At 66.6% G+C, this 16,993-nt stretch overlaps 2 protein-coding genes and 1 long non-coding RNA gene across 3 annotated transcripts; all 3 read left to right on the top strand.

The window, feature by feature from the left end:
- Positions 1 to 802: 802 nt before the first annotated feature.
- On the top strand, positions 803 to 9,604 carry ERF (ETS2 repressor factor). The gene is made up of 4 exons (XM_050930471.1): positions 803 to 869; positions 6,509 to 6,743; positions 6,941 to 7,056; positions 7,547 to 9,604. Exons 1-4 carry the CDS (start codon positions 848 to 850, stop codon positions 8,647 to 8,649), a joined length of 1,476 nt encoding a protein of 491 aa, XP_050786428.1. The 5' UTR covers positions 803 to 847; the 3' UTR covers positions 8,650 to 9,604.
- Positions 9,605 to 9,622: 18 nt separating this feature from the next.
- On the top strand, positions 9,623 to 16,724 carry GSK3A (glycogen synthase kinase 3 alpha). The gene is made up of 12 exons (XM_050930916.1): positions 9,623 to 9,650; positions 10,500 to 10,700; positions 13,357 to 13,544; positions 13,636 to 13,719; positions 13,930 to 14,040; positions 14,126 to 14,256; positions 14,504 to 14,610; positions 14,702 to 14,799; positions 15,161 to 15,256; positions 15,405 to 15,591; positions 15,664 to 15,765; positions 15,976 to 16,724. Exons 1-12 carry the CDS (start codon positions 9,623 to 9,625, stop codon positions 16,035 to 16,037), a joined length of 1,395 nt encoding a protein of 464 aa, XP_050786873.1. The 3' UTR covers positions 16,038 to 16,724.
- Positions 11,701 to 12,720, top strand: LOC127038089 (uncharacterized). The gene is made up of 3 exons (XR_007770569.1): positions 11,701 to 11,774; positions 11,873 to 11,905; positions 12,667 to 12,720. It is a non-coding gene; the product is annotated as an uncharacterized LOC127038089 (long non-coding RNA).
- Positions 16,725 to 16,993: the final 269 nt, after the last annotated feature.

The raw sequence follows: 16,993 nt of genomic DNA, 5'->3' as shown, positions 1-16,993 counted from the left end.
CTCATGTCCCCCATGGGTCCCCCAATCCTTCCCCCTCCCAGGTAACTCCTGGTCTCCCCTTCCTTCCAACCCAGCTCCCCACTCTTGCTCTGCACTCCAGAGCCTGCCCCCAGCCCAACTTGGGCCCCCCCACCTTGACCCTGTGCCTGTAAGCCCCCCAACTGCCTTCCCTCCCCTCCCCCGCCCTGTCCCCATCCTCCAGTCCTGTCCTCCGAAACCCAACCATTGTGCTGAGCTCCCTCCCCCACTGCCGCCCAGAATTCCCGTCCTGCCCCCACAGTCCCGATCCCCCCAAGTCCCCCCATCCCGGACACCCCTTTTCTCCCACATCCCCCCAGCCTGAGCCCCCTCCTGATCCTCCAGATACTCTCCCTCCCCTTCCCCAGCCCCACCTCAGCGCCCAGTCACTCGCCCCACCCCACCTGAGTCCTGCCCCCCATACTCCTTTTCCATCTGCCCTGCCCCCAGATACCCCCACTGATTCCCCTCAGATACCCCTCTCCATCTACCCAATACCCCCGCATACCCCCAATACGCTCATATGCCCCCTTCCCATATCTCCATCTAACACCTCGATCTGCCCAGATGCCCCCTACCCCGATACCCCTATGGGACCCCCTTCCTGCCCCACTCCCTGCGCGGCCCTTTTAAGCCGCCCCTCCCCTCTGGAGTCTGTGGGCGGAGCCGGCAGAGGGGGCGGGCTCAGTGTCCATGGCGACGCGGCGGTGACGTGCTTGCAGGGGGCGTGGGCGTCCCGGCTCCATATGAGGCCGGGAAGGGGCGGAGGGGGGGAGCCGGGGGGGGAAGCGACCGAGACCGACCCGGCGGCGGCTGCAGCGCAGGAGCCATGAAGACCCCTGCGGACGCAGGTGGGGACTGGGACCACGTGGGGGCTGGAGTGGGGGCCGGGGCTTTCCCCCAGGGTTTTGGGGGGCTGGGGTTCCCGCTGGTGGGTCTGGAGGAATTTGGAGGTGGGGTGTCCCCCCAAGGTTTCGGGGGGGCTAGGAGCGGGGCTTGGAGGAGGCACCATGGGCGCGTGGTGTGGGGGCGCCTGGGGGGCAGGGAGAGGAGGAAGTGGGGGGCAGGGAGCAGTGGGGGAGGAAAATGGGGGCGGGGGAGGTAGAAGTACTGAGGAGGGGGACACAAGTGGCGGCGGTGGGGATGGGGAGCTGAGGGGGTGAGGCCTCGGGGGGTCTCGCAGGGCTCGCTCTTGGCGCTTGTGATGGAGGCGGATGGAGCGGGGGGGTTGGAAAGTTCGGGGGTCCGGGCTGGGGGGCTTCCTCCCCCTCCCCGCGGCTTGTGGGGGGGCCGGGACAGGCGGCGGCGGAGTTTGGCGCAGCGGGACCTGTTGCATTTCCCGGCCCCAGCTGCTGCCAGGGCCGCGGCGTGGGGGGCCCCGCGCTTGGGGGGCTCCGGGGTGACTCCGCCTCTCGGCATATGGGGGAGGGTGGAGTGGGGGGCTTGTGAGGGGAGGGGGCGCTTTATTTTGCCGGGGGGCTGCACCCCCGGATACTCCCGGGCTAGCAACACCCCCTCGCTGTCAGTCTGGGGGGGTGTCTCTGCCCCTGCCCCCCCCCCCCCTCGCGGGGCCCGGGCAGAGAAAAGTTGCAAAGTTCCGAACTGGAAACTCAACGTTCGAAAAGGAACTTTTTGTTTCCGACAAACAACGCGGCGTTAAGGTGGCGCCGGGCAGGAGGGGGGGAAATCTGCCCCCCCTTAATGTTTGTGTTGGGGGGGCGGCAGGGTGTGTTCCCTCCAGGGAGACCGAGCTGGTTGGAATTCTCTCTTTCTCCCCCCCCCCTTTTTAACGTTTAAGAGGACGATACCACCTTAAACCTAGCGCCAATCTTGTCTTCCTTGGCGGCGGTGTGTGTGTGGGGGGTTAATCGGCAGGTTTACCCCCCCAGCACACCGAAAAGGGGGGAGTCGTAGCTATCGTTGACCTAGATCCCCTCCCCAACTACAAACAGGCTGATACCACCTTAAATCGAGACCGGGTGGCGGGAGGGAATGTGTAGCCTTAACCCCGGACTTTACTCTGGGGGGGCTCGATTGTGCTATGGCTGAGCTGGATTTGTGAGGGGGGGGGAGAAGCCACTTTACAACCCGCTTTCCGTGGGGCGGGGGGGTTCACTGTCCACTCTGCGGCTGGACTTTGGCCTGGGTGGGGGGGAGGATTGAGCGGCTTCATTGCTTGAAAATGCCCCGTCCGCTTGGCTGTGCGGGGTGGGGGGGAACTCCCTCCGCAGAGACCTGCCCCCCCTTCCCCTCCCCCTTGCTGGTTTTGTGCTGGGCTCCCCCTCCGCCCTGGCGCCACCCACCCCAGCCCCATTGTCTCCAGGAATCTGGGTGTTTTTTTGAAGTGCTTCTCGCTTCTGTTCAAACTTGTCTCCCCCCCCCCCGCCCCATAAGTGAGGTGGCGGCGGCGGCTGCAGAACTTTTCCTGTCTTCGACTCTGGGAAAGTTCCGGACCGACCGACCGAGCCACCCCCCCCCCCCCCCGAAATCAGAGCTCTCGGATTTTATCCCCCCCCCCCACGACACCGGTCTCTGCTGGCCGACCCCCCGCTTTTGTACTAACCCTGCAATTTGAGCCCCCCAGTTTTGAAGGCTCTCTGGGGGGGCGGGGGGTGGGCCAGCCCCTCCAGCGCGCAGACACCCAGCTGTGATGTGGTTGCCCCCCCGCACCCCCCGGCCGGAGGCTGCGGCTTGAGGCTGCTGGAATGGGAGTGATGTAATATTCGGGGGGGGGGGGGGGGCTGGAATTCGATCCCGGCTCTGGTAGCTGCTGGCTCCAGGGATTAGTCACAGAGGTGGTGCGGTTTGGAGGGGGTGCGCTTAAAGAGACAGTGACGCCATTCCCCCCCAACAAAAACTTGAGGCCCCCAACTCGAGATCCCACCTACTCCCCCTAGCCAAAACCTCATTGGCGCTCCGCCAGGTCCGGGGTCCCGGCCGTGGGGGTCCTGCCCCCACCCCGAGGTGGGGAAGGAGGTGAATCGCCCCAGACGTGCCCGCACTTAGGGAGCAGTGGAAAATGTGGGGGGGCTTGGCTGGGAGCTGAGACTTGGAAGGCGGGCAGGGAACAGTCTGTGCATTGTGTGTGGGCAGGGACCAGGCGGGGGGGGGTGGCCCAGGCTGCCTCTGGGCTGAACCCCGGCAAATTCCAGCCCCCCAACTCTCTGGAATTGCCCCAGCTCCAACATCTCCCCCCAGCTCAGTTGAGCAGATGTTATGGGGCAGCTAGCTTACATAACTGGGGGGGGAACCCTGCTTCCAGGAGTTTGCAGCTGGCAAGGCCTGGGGGGGGCGGGTGGCAGTGCCCCCCCCCCCGCGTCTGGCCTTCCCACCCATTGGCACCAGGCTGCCGGCGGCTCGTGCCAGACCCGGGGGCTGCGCCTGCCAGCAGACGGTGGTTTTGTGTCGTCCCCCCCGCCCCCTTCTCCCTGGCGGAGAGCTGGCGGGGGATGGGGGTGGGTGGGCAGGCGAGAGGTGGGCACCCACAGGGATGGGCGAGTGGGCACCCGCTTAGTCACTGGCTGCTCTGCCTTTGTAGGGGGGCGTAGACCTGACACCCCTGGAAGCACTGAGCTGGGAACCTCTCAAGGAGTGTGTTGGGGGGGGCAGTGAGGGGGTTGCTGTGATTGGGGGACAGCTGGGGGCTCTGTGAGTGTCCTGAGATGGGGGGATGCACCAGCTCCTTCTTACAGAGGTGGGGCTGGGGGCCACCCCCGGGCCTGGATCTAGGAATCACCACCTTTGATCACTTCCCCCACACCAACAGCCATTGGAGTGGGGGTGCCACCATCTGGGGAGGGGGAGCATGCCTCAGTCAGCTCCCCTACAGCAGTAAGGGGGGGTTATTCACCCCCATAGATATGGGGCTGTGGTTTCTATCCCTTAAAGTCTCAGTGGGTGTAGGGTGGGGGAAGCCTGGGGTGTGGGGGTGTCCCATCCAGTGCCCCACTCACGTATCCTTGTGTTGGGGACCCCCCCAGCTCTTGCACCTGGGGAGGGCTTTGTTGGGGGGGCTGCAGAGGGGGGTCACCCCGCGTGTCTGGCCGCACCAGCCGGGGAACAGTGACCCCATTCACAGGATCTCCGCGGGCGGCTGATGTCAGAGCCCCCCCCCTCCCTGGGCTAATTAGCAAGAACAGGCCCCTGTGTGTAAGTGGGGCTGAGTCAGAGGCATGGGGGAGGGGAGCTTCCAGCTATCTGGCTGGGGCCAGTGGGGATTTTGGGGTGGGGGGTTTCATACCCCATGGTCCCTCCTCCTTCCTGCTCACTTTGCCCACTTCATCTTTCTGGAGGGGGGGTAGGGGGGGTGTCTCCTTCCAGCAGCTCCTTGCCCCAGATCTGAGGGCAATACTGGTCCCTATGGGGTGAGAGGCAGAGGCTGGTTATAAAGCAACCCCCCCCCCCCGCCCGCCTGGCACTGGGATGCAGCCACATCTGGGGAAGGGCGTAGGGGGCTGGTTATACAGGGACCCCCGCCTGGCACTGGGATGCAGCCACCTCTGGGGAAGGGCGTAGGGGGCTGATTATACAGGGACCCTCGCCTGGCAATGGGATGCAGCCACCTCTGGGGAAGGGCGTAGTGGGTGGGTTATACAGGGACCCCCGCCTGGCACTGGGATGCAGCCACATCTGGGGAAGGGCATAGGGGGCTGGTTATACAGGGACCCCCGCCTGGCACTGGGATGCAGCCACATCTGGGGAAGGGCGTAGGGGGCTTGTTATACAGGGACCCTCGCCTGGCACTGGGATGCAGCCGCCTCTGGGGAAGGGCGTAGGGGACTGGTTATACAGGGACCCCTGCCTGGCACTGGGATGCAGCCGCCTCTGGGGAAGGGCATAGGGGGATGGTTATACAGGGACCCTCACCCTGTGCTGGGAAGTAAAAGGCAATTGTACAGTTGCACCCCAGGTGGGACTCCAGGGAGGTGGGGGAGGGGAGATGTCCTGATCACCTGGGTTCCTGGCACGTGCGGGGGCGGGGGGACTGTGGGTGCCAGGGGCCCTCCCCAGCCTGCTCCTTCCCTTGGCCTCCTGGCGGGTTATTTTTAGTGCTCGGCTCCTTGGCGCGCTCTGTTGCCTGTTGCTTGGAGACTGGAAGGTGGATGGGGGTGGGCTGGACGTATTTGCCGAGGCCCCGTGGCACCTAGTGTGTGCCTGGGGGGGCAGAAGACTGGAGGGACCCCCTCAGTGCTTTGGGGTGCAAGGCTGGGTGTTACCCCACATTCCTCCCGTTCCTGGTGCCCTCACCCTGGTTTGGAGTGGGGTGGGAGCTGCCTCCATCTCTGAGCTGTGTGTATGTGGGGGGGGTCTTCTGTGCTCCACCCCTGCTGTGGGGGGGGGTTGGACTGGAGGGGGGGTGAGATCATCGCCCTAATGGCTCCGTCTGCGGCTCTGCCCTTGCCCCCCCCTCGGCGCCCAGCCTCCATTACAGAGGCTCTGAATTATTGATGGGCTGTGAGCGCCTGGGGTTTGGGAAACGGGAAACCGGCCCCCCGGCCTGGCCCGGGGTGGGGGGGCAGCCAGGGCTGGGATGCTGGGCTGGGCCCCTTTACAAGGACACCCTCCTGCCACTGGGGGGTCAGCTTCCCACCCTCCAGCTGGGCTGCCTGGCCCTGACAGGGTTAACGAGGTGGGGGATGCTGCCCAGCACTACCGCCGTGTACTGGGGGAGCTGGGCAGGTTGAGGGGCTGGGGCTCCCCCTCATTATTTTGGGGGGCCAGTGGTATGTGGGAGATGCTGCTGGCTCAGCCAATCAGGGGTGGGCCCATGGCATGCTGGGAAATGGCCTATTGGGGGGGTGAGGGGAGAGACCAGACCCCCGACCCCTGGGTGGGGGCTGAGCCTTATGCTAAACTCTGATGCTGGAGGTGCTGCCTCCTGCCAGGGTGTGGGGGGAGGAGGGCGTGGGTGGTGGTGGGGGGGAGGGCGTGGGTGGTGTAGGCTGGGGGGTTCGGGGGGAGAGGATGGCAGGCAGTGGGAGGAGGGGGCTGGACAGGGGCAGCTCCTCTGGGAGGTGCTGACCTCAGCCGCTTGCCCGCAGCACAGACACCCCCGCCCCCATCTCACAGGGCTAGGGGGTTGGATTCTGCCCCGTGCATGTGGGGCAAGCCCCCGGGGGTGCAGGGACCTCTCGTGAGCCCTGAAATGGGGGAGCTGCAGGTCGGGAGGGTCCAGCCAGCCTGTGGCCCCAGCCTGGAAGCAGCTTGGCGGGTCTCCCAGGCTCCTGGCGGCCAGCAGCTTCCTGTTCCCTCCCGGGGTGGGGATGACGCGCGCACCTTGTGCCTACACCCCAGCACTTGGCATGGGTGGCATTAGCCCCTCACAGCCTGCTCCCCTCCCAGAGCCAGGAGAGAACCCAGGAGTCCTGGCTCCTGTCATCTTGTTTTGAGGGGGGCCAGTTTGGGCATCTCTGGCCCCCCGTGTGAAGCAGACCTTAAAGGGCGGGTTCCCCACCCTGTGTTGGCTAACAGCCCGCCCCTCCCCCTGCAGGGTTTGCCTTCCCCGACTGGGCCTACAAGCCCGAGTCGAGCCCCGGCTCGCGGCAGATCCAGCTGTGGCATTTCATCCTGGAGCTGCTGCGCAAGGAGGAATACCACGACGTGATCGCCTGGCAGGGCGACTACGGCGAGTTCGTCATCAAGGACCCCGACGAGGTGGCGCGGCTGTGGGGCGTCCGCAAGTGCAAGCCCCAGATGAACTATGACAAGCTGAGCCGGGCGCTGAGGTGAGCAGGGACACCTTGGGGGCGGTGGGGAAACTGAGGCAGGGAAAGAGCACACCATTGGTCGGTGTCTGAGCTGGGGATAGAACCCAGGAGTCCTGGCTCCCAGGCCCTCACCCCGCCTCCAGCTCTAACCTGGAATGGTATTGGGGGGGGTCTATGGGGGGCTAATGGTCCTGGCTCTCTCACCCCCACTCCAGGTATTACTACAACAAGCGGATCCTGCACAAAACCAAAGGGAAACGATTCACCTACAAGTTCAACTTCAACAAGTTGGTGCTGGTGAACTACCCCTTCATCGACATGGGCCTGGCAGGTGAGGGGCGGCAGCGGGGAAGGGGGGCCCATGGCAGGGGAGGGGCGGCAGCGGGGAAGGGGGGCCCATGGCAGGGGAGGGGCGGCAGCGGGGAGGGGGGCCTTCTGGGAAGGGTTGGGGAGAGGGCACCTCTTGAGGCCCGGGGACTTGGTGGAAAATAGGGGGGGCAGTGGGGGAGGGGAGGCCAGATGGGGGCATGGTGGGGGGTGCTGTGAGGATGGATGGGGGGATGAAGGCAGTTGGCGGGGGGCAAAGGGTGGGTGTGGAGGGTGGGAGAGGGTTGGTTGAATTTGGGGGGACTATGGAGGTGAGAAGGGATGGGGCTGGACTGTGGGTGGGATGGGGGCTGGTAATTGGGGGCCAGGCAGGCATTGGAGGGCTGGGCAGGCTTGCGGGTGGGGCTGGGGCTGGGGGGGGGAGGTGGGTTGGGGCTGGGGGGCCAGGCAGGCAGGCAGCAGGGGTCCCCCTCATCCCTCTCCTTTTGTGGCAGGCGGCCCTGTGCCCCAGAGTGCCCCGCCGGTGCCCTCGGGCAGCTCCCACTTCCGCTTCCCGCCCTCCACGCCGGATGTGCTCTCGCCCGGGGCGGAGGAGCTGCGCTCGCCGGGCGTCTTCTCGGCCGTGGCCCGGCGCCTCGCCCGCGGCTCGGTCAGCGACTGCAGCGACGCCACCTCGGCCACCTCGGAGCTGGAGGAGCCGCTGGGCGAGGAGGGGCGCCGGGGCGGGGGGCCGGGCGAAGGGGGTGGCTTCCGTGGGCCCCCCCTGCCTGCCCACCCCCGGCTGGCCCACGACAGCCTCTTCCGTGCCTACCCCCGGCCCCGCGGGCCCGAGCCCCTCAGCCCCTTCCCGGTGTCCCCCATGGCCGGCCCTGGAGCCCTGCTGCCCCCCCAGCTCTCGCCCGCCCTGCCCCTCACCCCCACCCACATGAACTACACCCCCTCGCCCACCCTGAGCCCCATGTACCCCAGCGGCTCCCACTTCTCCTTCAACCCCGAGGACATGAAGCGCTACCTGCAGGCGCACACCCAGAGCGTCTACAATTACCACCTCAGCCCCCGGGCTTTCCTCCACTACCCCCACATCCTCGTGCCCCAGCCCCAGCGCCCCGAGAAGCCGCCCCCGCCCGAGGAGCCCCCCGCCCCCTTCAAATTCAAGCTGCAACCTCCCCCGCTGGGCCGGCGGAACCGGGACAAGGCACCGGCGCCCCCCGGCGAAGGGGCCGCCCCGGAGCCCCGGCTGCCCTGCATCAAGGTGGAGCCCATCTCAGAGGGGGAGTCAGAGGAGGAGGAGGTGACGGTGGAGGTGACGGATGTCAGCGAGGAAGACGAGGAGGTGTTCAAGGCTCCCCCCGCCCCGGCCCCCCGGCAGTGCGAGGAGAGCGGCCAGTGCATCCCCCTTAAGCTGCGTTTTAAGCGGCGCTGGAGTGAGGACCAGCGGCTGGAGGCGGGTGGGGGGGGCGGCCCCGAAGAGGCGGATGACAAGAAGGTGAAGGGGGAGCGGGAGGGTGGGGGCGCCCCAGCCGGAGGTGGGCGGCGTGTCAGCACCGACCTGCCCCACGCCACGGCCCAGCTCTCGCTGGAGAACAAGGACTCGTAGAGCCGGTGCCGGCGCCGCCGGGGGGGCTGGGGGGCCGTCTTCTGCCTTAACTCAGAGATTTTAACCCTCCTCTGGGCTGCCACCTCTCCGGGATCCTGTACGTTGAAATAGGGTAGGGGGCGCTCAGCTGTTTTTACTTCAATATACATATATATATATATTTTTGGGGGGATGATTTTAAATCTGGGGGCAGCTTTCCTTTCAGGGTCTCTGGTTTTTAAAGAGGGGGTGACCCTGGCAATTTATATTATGTAGAATTTTTTTAACCTTTTCCCACCCCTGAATCCCCTCGTTTATATCCAGTCGCTGCCTTGTTGGGGGGAGGGGGGTGTTTTCATCTTCAGGGGGGGTGTTGAGGGATCTCAATGTCCCTCACCCCTCGTGTGGGGGGAAACGGGCTTTAAAGCACAATAAACTCTCTTTAATCCCTGTCTGGCTGGATCAGAAATGGAAGCCATTCCTGCAGCACCCCCATATTATTGGGGGCTGGGGGGACATAAGAACGGCCTGACGGGGTCAGACCAAAGGTCCATCTAGCCCAGTGTCCTGGGAGAGAGTGGATGCCATTTTGTGCCCCCTGTCGCCTACGGACCTAGCTTCTCCCCTTCCCTCCAGCTTAGATTGGTCTGTATGAGGCTGTATGGGCCCTTCTTTTATGGGGGGGGGGCAGTCTGGCATTTGGGGGCCTGCAGATTGCTTGAGGTGCTCGAGATGGCTTTAGATAACCAAAAATGAGTGGGGTGTGTGCAGCCGCAGCCCTCAGCCACCCCAGGGGAGCTGGGGGGTATCTCAAGTGCCTGTTGAAGTACTGTCTGTGTGGGGTGGGGGTGGGAGGAGTAGCCACCCCATGTCCCCCCCCAATGGGGTAGGACCTGAACTGACATTTCCCCCACTTCCCAATACCTGCAAGGACCCCAGGAGCTATTCCCCTGCTTCCCTGTAGTGACAACGGGGAGGGAAGCTGGGGCGTCTCATGAAGCGGACGGGGCCCTGGCTGATTGGTGGGGGTGCAGCTGGTACATGATGGGAGCTGGGGGGGCAGGGCTGGGAGGCCTGCTCTGAGGGTGGGGCTGTGGAGCGGGAGCTGGAAGCAGGGTGGGGGCAGATGCCAGTCTGGGGGGTCACAGGTCGTAGGGGCGGGGGGTGACGGACGAAGCCTTATTGAAATCCCTGTACAGCGGGGGCGGGGGGCGCTCGGGTTATGAATGTATCACAATAACCAATAAACGAGTTGGAAACGTGCTGGCTTTTTGCTGCTTTTTGTAACACCGCAGCAGGGGGGGCGGGGGAGCGAAGGGCTGAGGGGAGTGGGTGGTCGGGGGGGGGGCTGCAGCCCTGCCCCGGGCTCTGCCCCATCCCCCACCCAGGGGCACGGAGCGATGCGGGGGGGGGAGGAGCTGGGTCCCCCAGGGACCCCCCCTCAACCTGGGGGCTTCGCTACCGGATACGGGCCCTTCCCCCAACTCCCCGTCCGGGGGGGGGCGAGGGGAGCCCGGACGCCTGGGTTCCGAGCCTGGCGGGGGGGGCGGGGCATTGTCTGGTGGTTTTACCCGCGGGCTGGAGCGGGGGCGGGTTTCTTCGCGTGGCGGTTGAGGAAACTACATTTCCCGGCGGCCGCCGCGGCAAAGAGGGGGCGGGGCCCGGACTCCGTTTCCCGGCGGCCGCCGCGGCAAAGAGGGGGCGGGGCCCGGACTACGTTTCCCGGCGGCCCCCGCGGCAAAGAGGGGGCGGGGCCCGGACTACGTTTCCCGGCGGCCCCCGCGCCCGGGAAGGGGCGGGGCTGGAGCGGCGCAGGCGCACTCTGACTCGCCCGCACCCCGCCCCCCCCCGTCCGGCCTCGCCATGAGCAGCGGCAGCGCCGGCCCCTCCCGGGCCCGGACCAGCTCGTTCGCCGACGCCGCCGCGGGCGGGGCCCCCCCCGGCCCCGGAGCCCCCGCCCCGCCCGGACCTGCCCCGGGGGCCGCGCCGGGCGCCAAGGCGGGGGCGGCGGGGCCTGGGCCGGGGGGGGGGCGGCGGGACCGGGCCCTTCCCGCCGGGCCTGAAACTCGGCCGTGAGTGGGGGGGCGGGGCTCCCTGGGGGCGGGCTGTGGGGCAGGGAAGGGGTCTAGGGGAAGGAGGTTGCAGAGTGGGAGTCGGGGGGGATCCAGGGGGTGAGTGGGGGAGCTGGGGGTCCCTGGGGGACGGGCTGTGGGGCAGGGAAGGGGTCTGGAAGGAGGCTGCAGAGTGGGAGTCGGGGGGGATCCAGGGGGTGAGTGGGGGAGCTGGGGGTCCCTGGGGGACGGGCTGTGGGGCTGGGAAGGGGTCTAGGGGAAGGAGGCTGCAGAGTGGGAGTCGGGGGGGATCCAGGGGGTGAGTGGGGGAGCTGGGGGTCCCTGGGGGACGGGCTGTGGGGCTGGGAAGGGGTCTAGGGGAAGGAGGCTGCAGAGTGGGAGTCGGGGGGGATCCAGGGGGTGAGTGGGGGAGCTGGGGGTCCCTGGGGGACGGGCTGTGGGGCTGGGAAGGGGTCTAGGGGAAGGAGGCTGCAGAGTGGGAGTCGGGGGGGATCCAGGGGGTGAGTGGGGGAGCTGGGGGGTCCCTGGGGGACGGGCTGTGGGGCTGGGAAGGGGTCTAGGGGAAGGAGGTTGCAGAGTGGGAGTCGGGGGGGATCCAGGGGGTGAGTGGGGGAGCTGGGGGTCCCTGGGGGACGGGCTGTGGGGCAGGGAAGGGGTCTAGGGGAAGGAGGCTGCAGAGTGGGAGTCGGGGGGGATCCAGGGGGTGAGTGGGGGAGCTGGGGGTCCCTGGGGGACGGGCTGTGGGGCTGGGAAGGGGTCTAGGGGAAGGAGGTTGCAGAGTGGGAGTCGGGGGGGATCCAGGGGGTGAGTGGGGGAGCTGGGGCTCCCTGGGGGGCGGGCTGTGGGGCTGGGAAGGGGTCTAGGGGAAGGAGGTTGCAGAGTGGGAGTCGGGGGGGATCCAGGGGGTGAGTGGGGGAGCTGGGGGTCCCTGGGGGACGGGCTGTGGGGCAGGGAAGGGGTCTAGGGGAAGGAGGCTGCAGAGTGGGAGTCGGGGGGGATCCAGGGGGTGAGTGGGGGAGCTGGGGGTCCCTGGGGGACGGGCTGTGGGGCAGGGAAGGGGTCTAGGGGAAGGAGGTTGCAGAGTGGGAGTCGGGGGGAATCCAGGGGGTGAGTGGGGGAGCTGGGGGTCCCTGGGGGACGGGCTGTGGGGCAGGGAAGGGGTCTGGAAGGAGGCTGCAGAGTGGGAGTCGGGGGGGATCCAGGGGGTGAGTGGGGGAGCTGGGGGTCCCTGGGGGACGGGCTGTGGGGCTGGGAAGGGGTCTAGGGGAAGGAGGCTGCAGAGTGGGAGTCGGGGGGGATCCAGGGGGTGAGTGGGGGAGCTGGGGGTCCCTGGGGGACGGGCTGTGGGGCTGGGAAGGGGTCTAGGGGAAGGAGGCTGCAGAGTGGGAGTCGGGGGGGATCCAGGGGGTGAGTGGGGGAGCTGGGGGCTCCCTGGGGGACGGGCTGTGGGGCTGGGAAGGGGTCTAGGGGAAGGAGGCTGCAGAGTGGGAGTCGGGGGGGATCCAGGGGGTGAGTGGGGGAGCTGGGGGGTCCCTGGGGGACGGGCCGTGGGGCAGGGAAGGGGTCTAGGGGAAGGAGGCTGCAGAGTGGGAGTCGGGGGGGATCCAGGGGGTGAGTGGGGGAGCTGGGGGTCCCTGGGGGACGGGCTGTGGGGCAGGGAAGGGGTCTAGGGGAAGGAGGCTGCAGAGTGGGAGTCGGGGGGGATCCAGGGGGTGAGTGGGGGAGCTGGGGGTCCCTGGGGGACGGGCTGTGGGGCAGGGAAGGGGTCTAGGGGAAGGAGGCTGCAGAGTGGGAGTCGGGGAGGATGCAGGGGGTGAGTGGGGGAGCTGGGGGTCCTTGGGGGACGGGCTGTGGGGCAGGGAAGGGGTCTAGGGGAAGGAGGCTGCAGAGTGGGAGTCGGGGAGATCCAGGGGGTGGCTGAGGAGCAGGTCTCTGGGGGGTGGCGGGGGGCCGAGGAGTGCAGGAGTGGGAGGACCATGGGGAGCTCTGGGCGGGCAGGAAGGGCTGCAGGGGGCTCAGGAAGCTATAGATGGGGGGGGCATTTCTGAGCGGGGCAGGCAGCGAGGCTGAGTTGTAGGGAGGGAAGAGGTGCTAGAAGGGGGCCGGGGGCAGGAGAAAGGGAGACTCCATGGGGGGTGGAAGAACCGTTGTGGGTCCCTGAGTGCATCACTTCCCCAAGGCTGATAGGAACCTATGGGCTGTTCATGCGACAGGGGTGGGGGGCTCTAGAGGCTGAAGAGAAGGGGGGTGAAGCTGCCTGGGGGTTGGGGTCAGGCTCTAGGGTCCCATTCAGGGTTGGGGGGCTGGCAGGTGGCTCTGTCATTAGATTTGGGAATCGAGTGTTGGGGTTCAGGGCCTTGGGTGAGCCCCTCACTTGCATACCCCATCCCTGCTGCGGGGGAGCTGCTGAATGGGGGGGGCTACCTGGGGTGGGGATTGGGGGTTCTCCTGGCAGGATTTCTCTGGTTGCTGGGGTTCCTTTCCGTGTTTCTAACCCCGCATCCCCAGGGCCCAGCAGGAAGGACGGGAGGGGCAGTGTTGGGGTGCTTTGGGGGGGTCCCTGGTGTGTTCTAGCCCCCCTGTCCCTAGGGGCCAGTGGACAGGGCAGGGCTGGGGGGTCCCTGGCCGTGGCTCTAACCCCCCCCCCCATCCCCAGGGGACAGCGGGAAGGTGAGCACGGTGGTGGCCACGCCCGGCCAGGGCCCGGAGCGCCCCCAGGAGGTCTCGTACTCTGATATCAAGGTCATCGGGAACGGTTCCTTCGGCGTGGTCTATCAGGCCCGCCTGGCCAACTCCGGGGAGCTGGTGGCCATCAAAAAAGTGCTGCAGGACAAGCGCTTCAAGGTGAGCGTGGCGGGGGAGCGTGAGCCAGGGTGGGGTCCCCCATCCTTACGGGGCTCCCTCACTCACCCCGTCTTTGTCGTCCCCCCACCAGAACCGGGAGCTGCAGATCATGCGCAAGCTGGATCACTGCAACATCGTGCGGCTGCGCTACTTCTTCTACTCCAGTGGGGAGAAGGTCAGGGGGCACCGGGGGGCAGGACAGGTCCATGTGGGAGGGAGGAGGTCTGGGAGGCGGGGTGCATCCTGGGTCCCTTTGCATCCTCCCTGTGTGAAAGGGCTGGGGGGTGTGTGTCCTGGGTCCTCTCAGCCCCAATGGGGCGGGTCCATGAGACTTTGCGGGGGGCGCAGGGGGTCCCAGGTCCCCTCTCACCCAGCCCCGTTGCAGAAGGACGAGGTGTACCTGAACCTGGTGCTGGACTTTGTGCCCGAGACGGTGTACCGCGTGGCACGCCACTTCACCAAGGCCAAGCAGCCCATCCCCGTCATCTACGTCAAGGTGAGCCGGGGGCCAGCTGCACACAGGAGGGGGGCAGTGGCAGGACCCCCCAGGCTGGCCGTGACCGTCTCCCCCTTCCTGCCAGGTGTACATGTACCAGCTCTTCCGCAGCCTGGCCTACATCCATTCCCAGGGGGTCTGTCACCGCGACATCAAGCCCCAGAATCTGCTGGTGGACCCCGACACCGCTGTGCTCAAACTGTGCGACTTCGGCAGGTGCGAGAGCCGTGCGGGAGAGGGCCCTGCTGCGAGAGCCGTACGGGGGGGGGCTCCTGGGACAGTCTCTCCATGACCAGCATGGGAGGGGTGTCTGCCAGGGTGAGATGGTTGACCCCACACACAGACTGAGGGCCAACCTGGGGTCTGACGTGGCCACAGCGCACCCGTCTGGCTGAGGGGCGAGGGGAGTGGACCGACGTGGGGGCAGGGCTGGCCCACTCACCGTGGGCGGTTGGTCTTGCAGTGCCAAGCAGCTGGTGCAGGGCGAACCCAACGTCTCCTACATCTGCTCCCGCTATTACCGTGCCCCTGAGCTCATCTTTGGGGCCACCGACTACACGTCCAACATAGGTGAGCTCCCACCCCCTCCATCACCTCTGCCCCCACACACAGCGAGGGGGAGGGGACCCAGGAGTCCTGACCGCCTGCTGTCCCTCCCCAGATATCTGGTCAGCGGGCTGCGTCCTGGCTGAGCTGCTGCTCGGTCAGCCCATCTTCCCCGGGGACAGCGGAGTGGACCAGCTGGTGGAAATCATCAAGGTAGGAGACACCCCCCCCGCCGCCCCGCTCTGACCACTAGACCCCACTCCCCTCTGAGAGCCAGAGAGAACCCAAGAGTCCTGCCTCCCAGCCCCCCCACTCTAACCCACGAGACCCCCCTCCCAGAGCCAGGGAGAGAACACAAGAGTCGTGGCTCCCAGCACCCCTGCTCTAACCACTAGACCCCACTCACAGAGTGGGGAGACACAGGCTGCAGCACATCGAGGGGCCCTTCATTCCAAGGGTTTGCTGCAGGCATTGCAGAGGGGAGGAAGGTGCCCAGTCTGTGGGGTCAGGAAATGCCCCTTGGGAGTAGCTGGGGCTCTGCCAGGAGCTGGCCGTAATGGGTACCCCTCCCCAGGTGCTGGGGACGCCGACGCGGGAGCAGATCCGGGAGATGAACCCCAACTACACAGAGTTCAAGTTCCCCCAGATCAAAGCACATCCCTGGCTAAAGGTATGGGGGAGGGGGGGCACTGCCTTGGGGAAGCTCACAGCTTCAGGGCGTGGCTCAGGACAAGGGGGTGTGGCTGTGTAGTGAGGGGGACTGTGTCCTGGGCTGACCGGGTGGGGCTGTGCCCGCAGTGACCCCCCTGGCCCCCCAGGTGTTCAAGCCACGGACCCCGCTGGAGGCCGTCTCGCTGTGCAGCCGCCTGCTGGAGTACACGCCTGCCACCCGCCTCTCCCCCCTGGAGGCCTGCGCCAACGCCTTCTTCGACGAGCTGCGGGAGCCCAGCGCCCGCCTGCCCAGCGGGCGCGACCTGCCCCCCCTCTTCAACTTCAGCGCTGTGGGTGAGTGGGGGTGACAGGGGTGGGGGGCAGGGTGCCTGCGGCCGTCTGACCCCTCTGCTCTCTCCTCCACAGAACTGGCCATCCAGCCCTCGCTCAACACCTCCCTCATCCCACCCCACCTACGGGCCCAGAGCAGCTTGCTGGGGTGTGCGCCCGGCACCCCTGCCACACATGGTGAGTGGGGCGGGGTGCTGCGCTGGGGGGGCCAGGACTACCCCCCCACACACCCACAAGCAGGTCTCGCCTGATGCACCCTGAGAGGAGAGGGTGGGAACACCCCTTTCCTGCAGCCTGGGGGCTCCCCGCTGCCCTACGGCATGCTGGGAGCAGGGGGGGAAGCCGGGCAGGTGGCCCTGCCATGCTGATTGTTCCTTTCCCATGCAGGCGCTGACCGGAGCCAGCCAACACCAGGAGACGGCGTGGGACCCATTGCCAATGCATCCTGAGGGGCTGGGCTGGGGGGCAGGCCCCCTCCCCACCCCATGGACTTGTCTGAACTGTGAACTGGGTGGGGGCGGTGCCTACGGACCACACGGAGCCTGCTTCCCATTGCCTGGGGGGCAGCCAGTCAGAGGCGATGTTGCCCCTTGCTAACACACCAGGCCTCAGTGTGGGGGCGCTGGTCATGCTGCTTTCCCAGCCTGATCTCTGGAAGGGGCTGGGGGCCAGGGGGCTCAGGCCCCCTGGATTTTAAGTTGCTTTTGGTTTTTAACATCCTACCCCACTGCCCCCCTCTTCTCCTATGCTGCTGTCCTGCATGGGATGCAGGGCCTGGCCCCCCACATATGGGAGATGGGTGTCCCCTCCCCTGTGCTGTGGGGACAGAGGGGGATCCTGCAGTGGGTCAGGAGTGGATGGATGTCTGGACATAGGGTGTCCCCCAGGCATTCCCCCCAAAAGCCCCCTGATGGGAAGGGCACAACTCTGTGGGGGGGAGTTTTTATTTCCCCTCCTGCCTGCCCCCCCTGTAAATACCCCTCCCTGTAAACCAGTTTCTTTTACTGATCGCTGTGTACATAGATGATTTTTTCTTAATCTGAGTGCCCCCCCCCCCCCCAACGTGTGTTAGTTTCTCTTACTTTGTTCTGGCTCTGTACAGGCACCTGGTTCAATAAATTATTGGCATGAAAGGACGCAGGGGAGTGTGGGGCTGCTGGGGGGGGGACCCCTGGGCAGGCTCTTGGGGTAGCTTGTTTCACTGGGCTGTGATTCTGCCCTGGGGGGGCCTGGCAGCCCATCACCACAGCCTGAGCTCCCCCAGGCATGGCCCTGGGGAGCGTCATCCTTCAGGTGCACCCAGCCTGGCCTGGTGCTGCAGTTCCTCTGGTTTTGGGGTGGGCACAGAATGAGTGGCTATCTGCCCCCCCCTTTACAATCTACCTCTAAGCTGGGGGTGGGGCAG

The sequence above is a fragment of the Gopherus flavomarginatus genome, chromosome 20, assembly GCF_025201925.1.
Source record: "Gopherus flavomarginatus isolate rGopFla2 chromosome 20, rGopFla2.mat.asm, whole genome shotgun sequence".
In the NCBI taxonomy this organism is placed as follows: Eukaryota; Metazoa; Chordata; order Testudines; family Testudinidae; genus Gopherus; species Gopherus flavomarginatus.
The sequence above is the reverse complement of the archived record's forward strand: the minus strand, read 5'-3'. Positions and strand labels throughout refer to the sequence as shown.